At 37.9% G+C, this 16,113-nt stretch overlaps 1 protein-coding gene across 2 annotated transcripts; it reads right to left on the bottom strand.

The window, feature by feature from the left end:
- Window positions 1-266: 266 nt before the first annotated feature.
- Window positions 267-10,837, bottom strand: LOC123975167 (ras-related protein Rap-1A). 2 transcript variants are annotated; one of them, XM_046056393.1, is made up of 9 exons: window positions 10,688-10,837; window positions 9,075-9,226; window positions 7,074-7,161; window positions 6,547-6,615; window positions 6,376-6,432; window positions 6,139-6,279; window positions 4,338-4,481; window positions 2,988-3,106; window positions 267-990 (listed from the first exon to the last, which is right to left on the bottom strand). In XM_046056393.1, the coding sequence occupies exons 3-8, from the start codon at window positions 7,128-7,130 to the stop codon at window positions 3,017-3,019; spliced, it is 558 nt and encodes a 185-aa protein (XP_045912349.1). In that variant the 5' UTR covers window positions 7,131-7,161; window positions 9,075-9,226; window positions 10,688-10,837; the 3' UTR covers window positions 267-990; window positions 2,988-3,016. The 2 variants fall into 2 exon arrangements, with proteins under 2 accessions (XP_045912349.1, XP_045912350.1); XM_046056394.1 differs by lacking the exon at window positions 10,688-10,837 and adding an exon at window positions 10,449-10,603.
- Window positions 10,838-16,113: the final 5,276 nt, after the last annotated feature.

Raw genomic sequence — 16,113 nt, 5'->3', positions numbered from 1 at the left:
ACAGGGAACACTTTAGTTACACTTTCAGCTTGTCAAGGCTCTCTCTTGGAGGTATTGATCCCCTCACTGCTGTGTGTTCTTAGAACACCAAAACCAGAACTTTACAAATAGTTATTATATAATAATTTTGTCTGCTGTAGAGAAAACACACGACTGAAAAGCATTAAAAGTGGTTTTGTTCCAACCCCGCAGAATATTTTTAACAACGCTAAACATTGTTTAAGACATTTAAAAATCAATTTCAATAAAGAAAAAAAGACCAAAAGTAATGAAAATGTACTAAAATTTAATCATTCATAAAAGCTGGAAAATCATCTGTGACAGCAATATTAGAGTTGGTTTAGTACAATATATTTTCAGCCTCAAGACACAAATCAGAACACGCCATTTCCCCCCCATCAGTCTATAAAATACTAATTTCCTTAGCTTTATTATGCAAAAATGGAAGTAGAATATATTATGGGAAATATGGAAGGCTTGCAGCTTTCAATATAAAACAAAGTCACTTAGGAAAGATGTTATCTCATCAATACACATCCTTGTAAGTAGGAGCGGGGAACCTATGGACAATGATGCATCCTTGTTGACACCGTTAGTGCAGAAATGTATGAGAAGGCCATCATTTCACATTGTTTTGCAAACGTATTGTCACAAACAGGCCAAAAACTGATGTTACTTTTAATAAAACATTTTAGTTCCCATATATGGATTTAAACCTGTGGTCTCTTCTTTTACATTGATATTTCCAAAAGAAAGACACCTTGGAGAAGTAAAAACAAAACAAAAGCAGAGTTGTCATCAGGCTGACAAAAAAAAAGGAGGTGGATTTCTTTGCCATTAAAAAGCAGAGAGGAGTATCTTGAGAGAATGTGCCATCTCCTGCCATTTTGTGAGTGGTGAAGTATCTCTGTCAGCCTTTTTCAAAATGCTCTGGAGAGGACTTGGAATGCTGGCACGATCCACTGAGAAACAGTTAATCATTACAAGTTTCTGCAAGTAAGAAAAATAAAAAGTCAGTGCATATTAAACATTGTGAAGGACATGAGCTGTTTGCAGGGAAAAGAGGAGCCTCAGTTTAGAAGGTCCCAAACTTAAAAGTCATGAACGAAAGTGTTTCCCATCAGTATATTTTAACTATATACACAGAGCAATCATTCACTCTCCACTCCCCTGTACCTGTTGCACTGCTTTACATGTTTAGTAAAGTAATGTCTCTGATATTGTTTCCTTAGAGAATGTCAACTTTCTCCTGGCAGATGAGACTGAAAGTAGTTGCACTAAATCTCGGTTGTCCGCCTGCCTTTGCTCCAGGTGAACCCATTCTTTCAGATTTGGAAAGAGACGTTTCGGTGCCAGGTGTGCCGCACTAAATCAGAGTGCAGAGTGTTTTTGTTGCATCTTGCTAAATGTTAAAACGTAAAATAAGAAGCCAATGTTTATGCTCCATGATTGCAGCCTTGCTAGAAAATTAAATGATGACTCACAAAACGTTTTGAAAAACAAAATGGGTCCAACAATAAATACTCAACTTTGAGAGCCCTGCTTATGTGATTGGGAGATTATCCCAGTGAGATAAAAACAACTTACTTCACAGTGAATAGCCAGAATAATCCATCAGTAGTTACAGTAGTACGGCACTGAACAGAATATACTTTGCAGAAGGTTTGATGAAATCAAATCGGTCAATAAACCTTAAATATTATCATACCATTATTCTTTGCACATTTTAGCCCCTTAATACAAATCACACATTTAAAGGTTAGGTTCACAGTATAACTGTTTTTGCTTGCTGTAATAAAATCTCCTGTTCATATTTTCCGTTAAAACAGCGCTTTCTAATGCACTTCCTATGAGATGAGGGACAAAATCTATCCTTGATGTGTGCTAAAATGTACTGCAAAGCTTATCTGAAGTTAATGAGGCTTCAGCAGTCTGGGTCAGGCGAATTGAGCGGTTATCTTCCAAAGTTTTAGTAAAAAAACAAAACAAAAAAATCCCTTTTTGAGAGAGGATGGAAACAAAGAATGGATTTTTGTACTAAAAAGACATTGGAAGAGCCCCATGACGATTGTGAATTTCGTCCCCCCGTCTTTTACATTAGAAGTGTATTATGAAGACCTTTCTTAATGGCCAGTATAAACACGAAGAATGATTATGCGAGTAAAATACGTTTCAGTGTTCATATGGGCACCTGAATATCGTATTTATTATAGTTTTCCAAGGCAGTGTAGTTTCATTTGCAAAGTCACTGTGATGGATATTTAACGCGTCTAGTCTTTTTAGATTTTAATATCAAAGTGTGTGTAAACTAATGATTTATATTCACAAACACAGGGGGAAAACACAATGGCATGCTTTGGGAAACAGTGGTGATGTAAAGTCTAGTACAGAGCATTATTTGTAGCTTTGTAGGTCATAACACGTAGTAAGGCTGGTATGTCACAGTTACAATGCTCCGACAGCAGGTGGAGCTACAGAGTTCATGAAAGACTTACAACATGACCATCTTAGGTCAAAATAAGTGGTGGTTTTAGGTTTCAGTTTCTTGGTTGTCATTGGTTCTAGTATTCCCTTCTTTTCATCAGTATATATGAAAACAGAGGGTTTTCGTTTAATTGTTTTTTTTTATTTTTTTAAATGCAATATATAAACTGCAAGGGACAGGTGGTATGATGGTATAACTGGCAAAAACTGACACGAGACTGTGTTCATTTAGTAAACTTCCCAAAAGATTTACTCTTAAACCTACAGAGATGCTTTATGAGTCATCATTTTTTCAAAAGACATCAGTGACAGCAACACTGAGTTCACCGAGTTTATCCCGTTACTGACAACACATTACATGCTTGCGTGCAATCAGAGTTAATGAAATTACTGTAATAATTGCTGCAATAAACCTCTAAATATTCAGTGAGCGTCCAGAGCTCAGTGAGCAGCAGGAGCCCTGCACATGTCTGGAATATATTTTTATTTCAACACCCACTCACCTGGCCTGGAGCTACTGTGGGAAGGCTTTTTAGAGCAGTGTGCAACTCGACTTCTTTTTTGTCTTCTTCTTTTCCATCGGCGTTTTTCTGTTGATCTGTCGCACCAGATCGTAGAAAATCTACAGCAGAGGAAGAGAAATGCTTCAGCAAAGAACACAGACCTGATATCTGGCAGAGAAAATTAATTTTCTCATGAAACAGAAGAAGGTTATGTTATGGGAAAGATGGAGGCTTCCAGGTCTCAAAGTCACTTAGGAAAGATGTTATATCATCAGTACACACCTTGTAATTGGGGCAAGTATTTTATATACCGATGGATGTTTCTTGACACTGTTAAAGCAGAATGTATGAAAAGGCCATAAAGCTGCAACAATTAGTCAATTAATTGATCAAAAGAAAACTATTTTGATTAATGGTTGAGTAATTTTGAGTAATTAAGAAAAATGCCAAGATTTTTTCTAGAATCTCAAATAATATTCTACTGCAATTATATTTCTGGTAGAGCTGAACAAATTAGTAATAATTTTTCAAGGAAAATGACACGAAATCTGGGGACTCCAGTCTCTAGAATATGAAACATTGCTTCGGTTTTTATATTATTGTAAACTGAAAATCGTTGGCTCCTGTACAGTTAAAAAATTAAATAAATAAAAAGACATTTGAAGATTTGTCAAAAGATTTGGAAAATTATGATGGCTTTTTTCACTGTTTAAACATATTACAGACCAAACGATTAATCAAGAAAATAATCAACAGATTATCGATACAAAATTAATTATTAGTTGAAGCCTTTAAAAAGGACACCATTTCACATGGTTTCTTTTTCAAATTACATTGTGAAAAACTTCCCCTTGAGCAGTGACTTTAGGGCCAGTTCTCCTCCACTATCTCTCTTTTTCCACCTGATCTCTGCCTCACTACACAGACTTTGGACCAATCAGAAATACACCCAGTCACCCTCTTTCTCCTTAAGCAGTCTGAAATCCGACGTGTATCACACAGACTCTCATGGACATTAAGGACTTGTACGCATCCAACTGTTCCAACTGTCATCTGGTGCGTCTAGCACATGAGTAAGAGACAGAGTGTTCAGGAATACGTTATCATTGTTAGTGCTTGTTTGCTCATCGATTGCCTGAGTTTATGTTAGCTAAGCTAATGGAGCTCATCTCTGGCTCACTGTGTGGCTTCATATTAGCAGCAAATAAAGACACTAGAATTGAAGACATCTGTGTGGTTCTGGTCAATCATCTGCAGCAGGTAACTTTTTACACCTTCCTCACAATCTACACAGCCTAACTCTTCGGCCTGTGCTATACATTCTGTATGTAGCATGGCAATAGTATTTACCTCATTAACGTTGATCTTTGATTTAGCTGAAGTCTCTAAAAAGGCACAGTTGTTCCACTGACGGGCCAGATTCTGGCCCTGCTCCTTGCCAACCACACGCTCGTCCTCCAGGTCACATTTGTTTCCCACCAGGATCATTGGAACCTGATTGATTAACAGGAAAATACAATATATTAAATATTGCTTTGACATTTCAACACAGCACAATGTTTCAACAACCGGTACTGGTTTATGATCTTATGTACCAGGAGACGCACATATTTAACAGCAAAATGTTTTAGCAAAGTGAGACCTCAACCAAGAAACAGTCCAATCAAGCAACCTGCTATGAATAAATAAAGCACACAATCAGCATGTTGTTTATCCTCTCTTGAACTCAAGAGATAAAGAGACCAAGACTGAAAGTGGCAGATAACATCTAACAACAGCTCTGACATTTCCACCCTGTCTCAAAGTTCCTGCCCCCCTCTTGCTCTGCCCTCTCTCTCCCACAGAGCCGAATCTAATGAGGGAGTGATGAGCCTGAGAGGCAACGCAGGCAGATTATACAGAGAAACACCAAAGGTTATCACAGAAGAGAAACTCTCCACAGAGGAGGCGGCCTGATAGAGAATAAAACATTATAACGTACATATAAACATATTGTTGCTGTCTGACAAAAACAATGTATCTCCAAATTTGGTGATTTTGATTTTCTACATCATCTTTATAACCACAAGCTGGATTTCCATTGGTTTCACCTTCTGGCATCATTTAACACTTATTTTTTTATTTGCTAATCCCATCACTTGTCACTGATCAGCTGATTTTACTCACAGAGCCTCCGGCTACAGCTGTGGCTGGTTTGATTGGCAGGACGTGCAGCCTCTCTTTCCCTGTTTGTGAGTCTTTAGTGTAGTTAAGTGACCTGTTTAAACAGGCTCTTTTCTTGGTTTATACTTGTGATTGTCGTTTTTGGAGGAGGTTTCCGACTCACCACTGAAGGAAAAAGTACTTGGGGAGATCTTTCAATTCAGAAAATAATTTTCCGTTGTTTTCTTTCAATACACGTATAAAAAAAAAAATACCTTAAATTCATTTTCCACAACTTATTTGGTCACTAAACTATTTAACTCCTCTTCTCTCATTCAAATATAAAAACATTCGCAAGTTGTAGTCTTTCCCCATATAATCCTACACGTGAGGATGACCAAATTAGGATGAGGAGCGATCTGATACAATTTCCCAATACAAACAGTTATTTGAAACAAGAAAAAATTAAAATAGATAACCTTGCTTATCAATAACAACAATAAAAATAATAATAGGCTACCAATCAACTACTATGGCTTGAACAAGTGGCATTTTATGCAAGGTATCGAATGAAGTTCTTTATTGGTATCGGTAGCTGCAACGTTTATCAGATTAATCAAGCAACATTAATGGGCATCTATTTGTATGACTGATCATTTAAGCAACGCAAAAATGCTAAACATTTGATGGTTCCAGCTTCTCAAATGTGAGAATTTGTTGCTCTTCCTTATCTTATATCAAAGTAAATTGAATATTTTTTGCAAAACAAGACATTTCATCACCTTGGGCTGTAGGAAATTGTTATTTCTTTTAATTAAAACTAATTAAAACTTTTACATAAAGCAATCAAAACAATTAGATTATTCGACAGTGAAAATTTTTGTTAGTTGCAGCCCTAATTGTTTTGAAGATACAAGCTTTAGACAGGACAGCGACAATATGCAAAATCATTATCAAAAATACGTGAGTGTGGAAGTGTGAAAAGATAGATACAACACTTAACACTCACATCCTCAGTGTCTTTTACTCGCAGGATCTGTTCCCGGAGGTCCTGTAGATCGTTAAATGTCGACTGCGCTGTGATGGAGTACACTAAAGCAAAACCTTGGCCATTCTTCATGTACAGGTCCCTCATAGCCGTGAACTGTTCCTATATAAACAACAACAGAGGAGAAGCCATCAGCAGCCTGTTTGTATTCATCGTGTAATGCCTCTCCATCTGATGCCCGGGTCTGTCTTGACTTACTGTTCCAGCTGTGTCCAGGATTTCAAGCATACATTGCTGCCCATCGACCTCGACTTGCTGTTCGAGAAAGACAAATAGGCACACGAAGGCGTTTACACAGCCAATCATGGAGCTGCTTTGACAAAGTTCAGGAGGTCAAACGTCGTGCGTAAAGTGTGCTCCTGAGCTTACCTTTCTGTAGGAGTCTTCTATTGTAGGGTCATACTTCTCCACGAAAATGCCTTGCACAAATTGGACTGTCTGAAATGTACAAATGAAGCAAAGGAAAACATCAAGACAGAAATATTAATCAAAAACTGGCACACTCTTTCACTGTTTGTACTAATTTATCCTATTGTAGACTCAAATATTACAATTCAGCATCATAATTTATCTCTGTCTAGAAGCCTATTTCATTTCTTTACAAATATCATTTATATTCTTGAAGCTGCCCAGCCCATGACTCAGACCTATTCTTCCCTCCTACTCTTTTATTTATTGTGGCCTCCTGAAATACCACACCCCCATATAATTTATCGGCAGAAGAAAGCCGTGTACCACAATGCAGTTTTTGTAGAACTAAAGATCTATCTACACTTTTAAAGAATCTCATTCTCATTCAAAGCTCTCTAATTAATTGTAAAGTGTATCATAATCATGTCAGTAAAACTAGTTGTCGATGCTGCTGAGTCCTACACATGGCAGCAGCCATTACTCACCAGTGCTGATTTTCCCACGCCTCCTGATCCCAGCACCACAAGCTTGTACTCACGCATGGTGGGCAACTTCACTGGACAGCACAAAGGTCTGTGAAAGGACAGAACGAATGAGAAAGCTAGCCAGTTAAATCTAAACCAGCGTTTTCCAAGAACACATCTTACTGTAAAATTTTCATCAAGACAAACAAGTGTATTCACAACATCTTTTTTACCACAGGAGAACATAATCAGTGATGTACAGTACATTAAGTAGTTAAGCCATCAACTAAGCTGAGGTCATTGTGAAAACCCTGTCATTGAAGCACCACAACAATGAAAAATATAATTACATCAGCAGATTAAAATGTAATTCCTTCGCCAAAAAATTAGCTCACTTTCCCACCCACTACCATGGGACTTCAGCTGTCATGACAATAGGGGCGTCGCCTTTAAAATAATAAGAACATCAAGAAGAGCTGAAGGAAACCGAAGACTGGATTGTGAAGTACAGAAATTCACATCAGCATTTCAGCCAGTAGTAGCACTGGCATCAAGGAATAATTAATTTCTGAAAATGGCAGTGCAGTCTGTAGGTAAGAGTTCCGGTGCCACAAATAACTTGATCTCATTATGATACGGAGGAGAAAGGCCACAGAGAATGACCTTATCATCAACTCCATAAGCCTGACACAGTTTAGACAAAGAGTACGTGGCCTAGAAAATATTGGCAGTCAGAAGAACCTTCACAGTGTTTAGGATGAATTTCAATCTAATCATCCGGGGATCATTCAGCAAATAAAAAGTGATAAATGTCTGACAACTTTCCTGATTATTATAATTATAAATGCACCATTAAGCAACTGGGTAATAAAGAAGGCTTTTCTTCTGTGGCACTGTGGTCTTTTCTAAGACAATTTAATTTAGGTGTCTAAATTAAGCTGAAAGTGTGTTACTGTAAACACTGAAAACCACCACCGCACACTGATAATCAAATCCGTCATTGTTGTAGGTTTCACATTCAGCATTTCAGAGAAAATTTTTATCTTGAGGTGCCCTCTAATTATCAAATTAATTCTGATTTTAAGGTAAAGCTCAGAGATTATTAGAGTTTATTAGATTATTATTTTAGAGTGGCAGCACAAAAATATATCTGGGGTGGCCAATAATCACTTTACAAAACTATTCACAAGCATGTACAAAGCCACAAGTGGTGGAAAGTGCTTTCAAAGAGCTACATTTTAAATGCAAATGTAATCTTCTTTTGATGTACAAATGTCAAAAGAGGGGGTGATGCACAGTAAAATCTCATTTTAAGAACCTCTTTGAATCTACTAAGCATACAAGGTCTGTGGGACATTTGTCAGATGTTGAGACAAACAATACAAAAAACCACTGTCATACTTGACCGGCATTTGCAATTCTAACTACGACGTATGAAGCGCCACCAGAAACCCACAGTGTGAGACAGGCACACGAGGCACTCCACAAAGAGCCATTGTAATGACCCTCCTCTACTCAAGTACACCATACAAACTGGAAAACGGAGATCAGAGGGTGCATGCGCGACCACTGCACTGAAATCATTAGCAGGGCGAGGGCGCGCACCTAAGGGTGATGCTAATGCATGCCTGATGCATTTGTTGGCCTAAAAATGTAGGTAGAGGCAAACCACCCTGTGTTCAACATGTAAATTCATGTAGGTGTCACAAAACTTGCCTCAACATCAGATAAGAAACCTAAGCCTGCCCCTGATTAGATACGTGCTCAGACTCAAGCACTTCAGCTGACAACCTTCAGCAGTCCTACTCATGAGTTTTTGGTGGCTTTGCTGATAAGAGTGCTAAGCAATGCTAGAAGCAAACCAACACTTTATCCCACATTTATAATAAAGAAGAAAATTTTAAAAATCTACCGAATTATACAAATGGACAAAGCCTTATACAAAAGTGTATTTTAAGCAAAATCTGTGCAGTGAAACAAAGAAAAACACACACTCATGCTGTGAAAACAGCTTTAACCTACTGTGTACACGGCTGCTGCAGATGACAACTCCCTCTACATCTGGGGAGGATGGGGGGGGGGGCAACAGATCCTCAGGTACACTGATGTCAGCCGGCAGGTGCTGAGAGCCAGAAAGCTAGGCTGCACCAAACTGTTCAGACGGGAAGCTGGCCCTAAATTAAACCAAATATTTAAGTGTTTACATTCAGATCAGCACTACATTACTGTTTTCTAGATAAATGTCCAAGTGCTGCATATCGAAAGGCACACAAATAAGAAAATGTAAAAAAAAAAAAAAAAAATTGAAGTTTTATATGGCAGATCACTGGAAAAAAAAGAGGCAATCAGAAGTATTATTAAATCATCTGCTGATCATTGTATGCGTTGATGATGCTTTTGAGGGATGACTACCTGTTGCCAATTTCAGGGCTGTGTGGATTTACTTTATAGAGTCAGGAGCTGAGTTGTCGCATTACATAACAAACAAAACTTATCCCTTCAAACACCTGTTGCTGATCAACACACAAAGAGTAAAGAACATTGATTACAAAGCTAGTGGATTTATTTTAATTATGGACACCTGGGTTACTCAAAGCTACTCTTCAGTGACATACAGAAAACATACGGAAAATATTGTCTCAGAGCCAGAAGAGGGCAAATGGATTTAAAATTAAGACCACAACATACTTCTACATGACGTCCGTAAAACACTTTAAAAAGTTTAACTTTTAAAACTATATACTTTATAAGTTAACGAGTAGCGGTAATATATTGAAAAAATAAATAAATAAAAACTTATTTTCGTGACAACTTGTAGCTGGTTTCGAAAGGAAGGGTGTGGCTATTAGTTTCCCCAATGCTGACTGTGACTGTTGCACCGTTTAAAATGATCTATCAAATTAAAAAATGGGTCGGCATAACTTAAATGTGAATTTAACGCTAAGTTTCAGATACCAAAAAGAAGCTTGTTTAACGTTACGACTTAGCTTGACAACTAAAATATTAGCATTTAGCTAACACACATGCTAGCTAACGTTATTTGGTGTTAGCCTGGAAACGAAACGAGCTGTGCAGCACAAACACTGCCTTAACTCGCGCTGGTTTGACAGAGAGAGAGAGAGAAAACTTGAGTTCACAGTTTAACGTTAGTTCTTGTTTGTCAAACATTAAACTCCATTTTAAGTCGCCTAACGGTCAACACAACTGTTTAGCTAACACAGTGGGCTAATAAGTTAGTTAGCCAGTTAGCATAAGGCTGAACTCTCAAATCTCGGTTTGTATTTAATTTAGCTTTGAGACGCTCGCTGGGTACCCGTTAGCATGTGGATAAACTAACGTTACTACATATCTGAACGCGAATGGGATAACGTTACAACCGGTCATTAAACTACTTACTCGTTAGTTAGTCATTAGCTGACGTTAGCTACCTAACCAGTCATCTAGGTTAGCTTGTAAGCTAAGCCATTTTGCCCACAAGAATTATTTCACTACAGTGGTGCCAGAAGTAATTTGCTGTCTCATCGGAGAGAGCCCAAATATTAGGGACTAATCATTAAACCAACAAAGTCACAAGCTGGATAATTAGCTCTAAAATGCTAATTTTACACAGCGCTTAAGCTCCTCAAGACACTTACCGTGTTCCGCTATGTGTGCGCTAAATCACACTGGGTGAATGTACGGAAGGGTCGGGACTGCAGCTATCGATTGGATCAGGATCAGCCAATCACCGCTATCCCGACTAAAAGACAACGCAAACTTTAGGATATAAATCCATGGTCTAAAACAAACACACGGTTTATTCTCTTTGTAAAGTGTTTTCAGTACTGCTATCAACAGTTTATCGTTGTTTCTGTTTCTGTTGTTTACATAGTCTGGAAGAATGCAACATATTGTAATATGTATAATAATAATAACAGAAAAACTTTATTATGACAACACTTTTCAAAACAAAGTGCTTTTCATGGTTCATACAGGATAAAATAGTTCAGGACTGTTGTGTAAAGTCAGACAATTAAAATAATACAAACTTACTGCTGTAGATGTTTGGTTGAGCTAATTTAAACTACTTTACATACTGTTGTGCAGTTTAATCTACAATGCATCATATTCTATAAGACCATCAGATCGACACATTTTCAAAAAGTAGCCTAAACTTTTTATGAGAAAAACGGCCCTGATTTCAGCTTTGTGATGATGCAGCTGATCCAAGGGGGTTTGAAATAATTTGTTTAGCTTAAGAAGTAGGATCATTTTCTCAACTCATAAAGGCACTTAATATTTTACTGTTTATCAGAAAAAAATCAAATTCAAAATCACCACATTTGGAGACATGGTTTTCAATGAATGGGAAAGGTGTGAAAATTGCCTATGCAGAGCCCACAGGATAGCCTACTAAAGGACAGTACCCACCCAGCCACAGCTTGTTCACCATGCTGCCTTCTGGGAAGTGATCAGTCTATCAGACTCTTAAACTCTAATTCATCCTCAGCACTGCTTCATTGATTATAGTTTATTTCTGTTTACCATTTTTTTTTACAATTGATTCTGTATTAATGTATGTTGTCTGCTATGTAGCAGAAGGGAGTTACAAAACACAATTTCATTCTATAAGTTGTTATATTACGACAATAAACCTACCTACCTATTTGTACTTAAGTACAGTACTTGAGTAAATGTACTTAGGTACTAGCTCCTTGCCAACCAGCTACAAAAGTAAAATGCTTTCACATTAAGCATTGATAATAATTATTTGGTAACATAACAATATTGTACAACACTTATTACTTTTACTTTTGATACTTTCAGTACATGTCTGCTAATAATAGCAACTGCAACGGCATTTAGGATTTACACTTTAGTTATAATCTTGTTGGAGCATCTTTCATAATATCTCAAAAATTACATTTGCTTTCTCAAACAATAGAAGAAAAAGAAAATACACAGCAGAGAGAGAGCAAGTGCTATGATTATGAAAAGTAGCACAGCTGCACTGAGAACTGATGTTTGGCAGGTTTATTTTTGAGGTGAAGTGCTTTGATGTGCCCCATGTGACAAAAGAAAAACTTCTGTTTTTTGTTCACTTTGGCATTTCTGACATCTATATAGTTTTACTATCTGAGCTCAGGTTTGAGTTATTTTGGTCAGAAATGTTCTGTTCAAAGCATCAGTCAGTGTCTGTTCCTGTTTCTTCATACTTTTAGATAAAAAATGGATGGATTATATACAACAACATGTCTGTGTAACATTTAGCTGATACACATATACTTACCATGTGAACAGTATCCCTCTGAACTGGTCATCTGATAAGGCAGTACATGTTTAACTTGTAGGTCACATGGTGCTGCTGAGCAGACTGAATGCCTGCCAGTAGCCAGTGGACACAGACTTAGGTGATGATCTGGTGTTGAAGGTAGCACACCTGTGTCATTACACATCTGTCTCACCTATGTTTTGGTAGCAACAAAATGCCGGTCGAGAGTTGAGTCACCTTCCATGTTCCCTTCTGTTTCAGTTTATTCACCTGAGAGGTTCATGAGTAAACAACACACACGCTCACTGAATAATATTAATAATATCTATAATTCAGTCAACTCAGGGCCGTCATGGTTGGAGTTGAAGTTTTGCACAGACAGTCACGTTCCCTGGAAGATGAAGCCTACTGATTTTGGTTATCCCCTGACTTTTCCACTAGCGCTATGAGCAGGTTAAAAGTTTTCATTTGTCCAGTGAAGCACATACAATATCTCAACATGTACTGTATGGACTGCCATCAAATTTGGTACGGACATTTCAAGGTTATCAGACAATGAATCCTAACATTTTTGGAGATCCCCTGACTTTTCCTCTGGAGTGGGTCGTCCACTAATCAGAAGGTTGAGGATTCGAGCCCCACCTCTTCTACATGTCCAGTTGGGGAGGACACTGAACCCCATACTGATGGGTGTCAGTGTGTGTCTGAATGTTAGTCTGCTTAGTTAATGTGTGTATGGGTGAATGTGACATGTAGTCTAGTGTTGGAAGACTAGAAAGTCCTATAGAAGTGCAGTCCATTTGAGTACAGACCCACAGAGCTGCTAACATGGCAGTAGACACACAATGACAGAGAAAGATGTAAATACAAAGTGGATGACTGAAGGAATCATTTAGATGCTACCAATAATATGACACACCAACAACCAAAGACAACCAACCAAACAGAGTCTTGGTATATACACAAGACTCTCTTTGGTTGGTTATCTAACACAACTTTTGTTCCTGATCATTTACTTAATGTAGGTGTGTCATATTATTGGTAACATCTAAATGTTTCCTTTAGTTTCCTTTAGTTCCTTCAGTCATCCACTTTGTATTTACATCTTTCTCTGTCATTGTGTTTCTGCAGAGACAAAGGCCCACATGAAAGAGAAAGACGCCCAGATGGTCACAGTCCAGTGACTAAACGGACTCGATGAGTTACTCTTACTGCATATCTTCCTCATTACACAGTCTAAATATGGAGTTCAGGACAGACAAGAGGCTGTGCATCCTCAGATGACTTATGACTGCAAATATTATTTGATGTATTGTCTACTGGGGACAGTGTTGCTATGTTACTCTAACAAAAGGTTCCTGCCCATGTTCTAAACAAACAGATTAAAGAGTTATTACCACAGTCATTGTCATAAACTACTAAATGACAACTGTAAAATTATATTGTGAGTAATGTAAATGTATATATATACACACACACACACACACACACAGAATATAGTATCGTCCTACAAAGAGACCTTATGGCATTTTGTCCTTCGACCTCATTATATAAACCAGAGATTACCTTAAAAAGAAACACACCCATGCATGTTTGTTCTTATTTGTACATTCAGTGCAACATTGGTGACTCAGCTTTAGGTCAAACTTACAAATAAACTGCACTCAAGTACAATTTTGAGGTACATATACTTTACTTAGATTCATACATTTACATGTATAACATAGCATGTAAATATGATGCAGTGCTTTATTATTGAATTAACCAGAAGTGTAAAGTACCTACAATTTGCTACACATTAACAAATTACAGTGATAAGTAATATTATGACTGTATTATTCATAATACACAGAAAGGAAAGAGTGTTTCTGCATATTAAATACTTTTACTTTGGATCCTTTAATTACATTAGCAGATAATATGTTTGGAATTCAGGACTATGGTATTTCTACTTTTCTTAAGTACAGGATCTGAATACATCTTCTACCACTGCAAATAAAAGAGACATCAACAGACAATACATAGTGTATATGAAATGAAAAGGATCCACAAGTCTATGGCTCTAAATGTACTGTTATAAAATCCTTTCAAAGTCACTTCTTGCTCCAAGAGTTGACCTTTCACACCAAATCAGTAACAACATATTTCAGATTCAGTTTTAATTCATTTATTTGTAGTCACAAAGTGTAATGATGAAATGAATCCAATTCACGTCATGATTTAACATGTGCCACATTTTCAGGCCCCCATGTTATAGCCTAATACTCCTCATTGTTAGGTCCACTGTTCCCGGGTAGTGTGTGTGTGTGTGTGTGTGTTCCCTTCTTGCAGGAGTGGAGGAGCCTGTCACCAGCTGCCAGCCATCAGCCTCATTATGCTCTGCCTTTTATACCTAGTCCTTGCTTCCACTCAGCGCCAGATCGTAGACTCTCGTTCAAGCCGTTATTTACTTAAGACTAGTTCTTGTACCTGTTCCCTACTAATACTGTTCTTCTGTGCCGCAGATATCCCCGCCTGGTCCATCCCCTGCAACAATTCCACTCCTGCTCAAGTGCGCCCGAGACTATGGGCCCATGCTCCACGGACTTTCCCCATTCCCGAATTCCCAGCCTGGATCCCCCACTCTCTAACCCAGCCTCTGACTTCCAGCATATCGTCAATAAATCCTGTCACCTACTCTGTGTCTCTGAGTCTGATACTGCATTTGAGTCCAAAAACCCCAGCCACAGCCTAACACTCATTATATATCACATTATGAAATAATATCACATCTGCCAATCTACTTTTTATTTTTTGCAAAATGGAAACAAGAGAGGCCTTTAAGGGAAAGGTCTGATGTTCGAGGAGCAGAAACACACCCAGATTGTCCACCAGACAGCAGGTGTCTCATTGATGCGTCATTTCTCTTTTCTTGACATCCTGCAGCTGTTTTGTGAGGAGAATTTAAGGCAGGACTGAGCCTAATGGGTTCACTCGGACTGTTTCTTACAAACTTTGTTGTTGGAGTTACTGGCGGCGGTGGAAAAGGTATTCAGATCCTTTAATGAAAAAGCACCAATACAACAATGTAAAAATACTCAAAAACTAAAATGGTCTGTGAACATATTGTGTGGGTCAGTGCACTAAAGACTAGCTGCTGCAGAGGAATACAGTTTACAAGTGAAGATGTACAAGGCTGCTGAATGTTCTTTGTATATCTAGTCCTTAAAAGGCTCTGTGGTTTGGCAGCAGCTTCCTCTAAAGGAATTTAATTTGTCTTCACATTAGAAGTTGTATGAGCCGTTTCATTCCCTGAGCTTCACTCTGCTGTTAGACAAGGACATTTCCCCCAAATACAAAGACTTCACATATAGGAAATGTCTAACACTGGATTTATTAAAAGCTTTATTTCAATTACCAGGACAGAACACTGAAGTGATCATCACTACATTATTCAACAAACAAAACATGTCACGGTTTATGTTTGGCAGCTGTTTTGATGAAGCAGGAAAAACCTCCATATGTTGAAGGAACTGATTTGACTTATTTTAATCTCGCTGACACATCACTTTCTTTACTCAGAGTCCCTTTCAGCAGCTGCTGGTGTTGCTCAATGTTTGTCTTGGTGAGATCTAATACAAAAAAAACCCAGACCTAGAAAGACCTAGAAGACAAATGCAAAAAACACAACTAAGAGCTCACTGTGAAGTACATCAATAGCATCTGATCCAGCATACTTCTAAACAAGAATTGTGGTTGTCACAATTCTGTAGCCACCAAAATACACCGAATAAAGCTTACTTATAGACTGATAAGAGTTACTGACACATC

This window comes from Micropterus dolomieu, linkage group LG08 (assembly GCF_021292245.1).
Source record: "Micropterus dolomieu isolate WLL.071019.BEF.003 ecotype Adirondacks linkage group LG08, ASM2129224v1, whole genome shotgun sequence".
Classification (NCBI taxonomy): Eukaryota; Metazoa; Chordata; class Actinopteri; order Centrarchiformes; family Centrarchidae; genus Micropterus; species Micropterus dolomieu.
Note: the sequence above shows the minus strand (reverse complement) of the source record. Positions and strands in the feature narration are given on the sequence as shown.

Bases quoted from the DNA above. Each gene is read 5' to 3' on its own strand.
- LOC123975167 (XM_046056393.1), bottom strand. From the start codon at position 7,130: ATGCGTGAGTACAAGCTTGTGGTGCTGGGATCAGGAGGCGTGGGAAAA. The intron at 6,280-6,375 runs GTAAGTCAAGAC...TTGTTTATATAG, and splicing joins TCCTGGACACAGCTGGAACA to GAACAGTTCACGGCTATGAG. The intron at 4,482-6,138 runs GTGAGTGTTAAG...TTAATCAATCAG, and splicing joins GAGTAAAAGACACTGAGGAT to GTTCCAATGATCCTGGTGGG.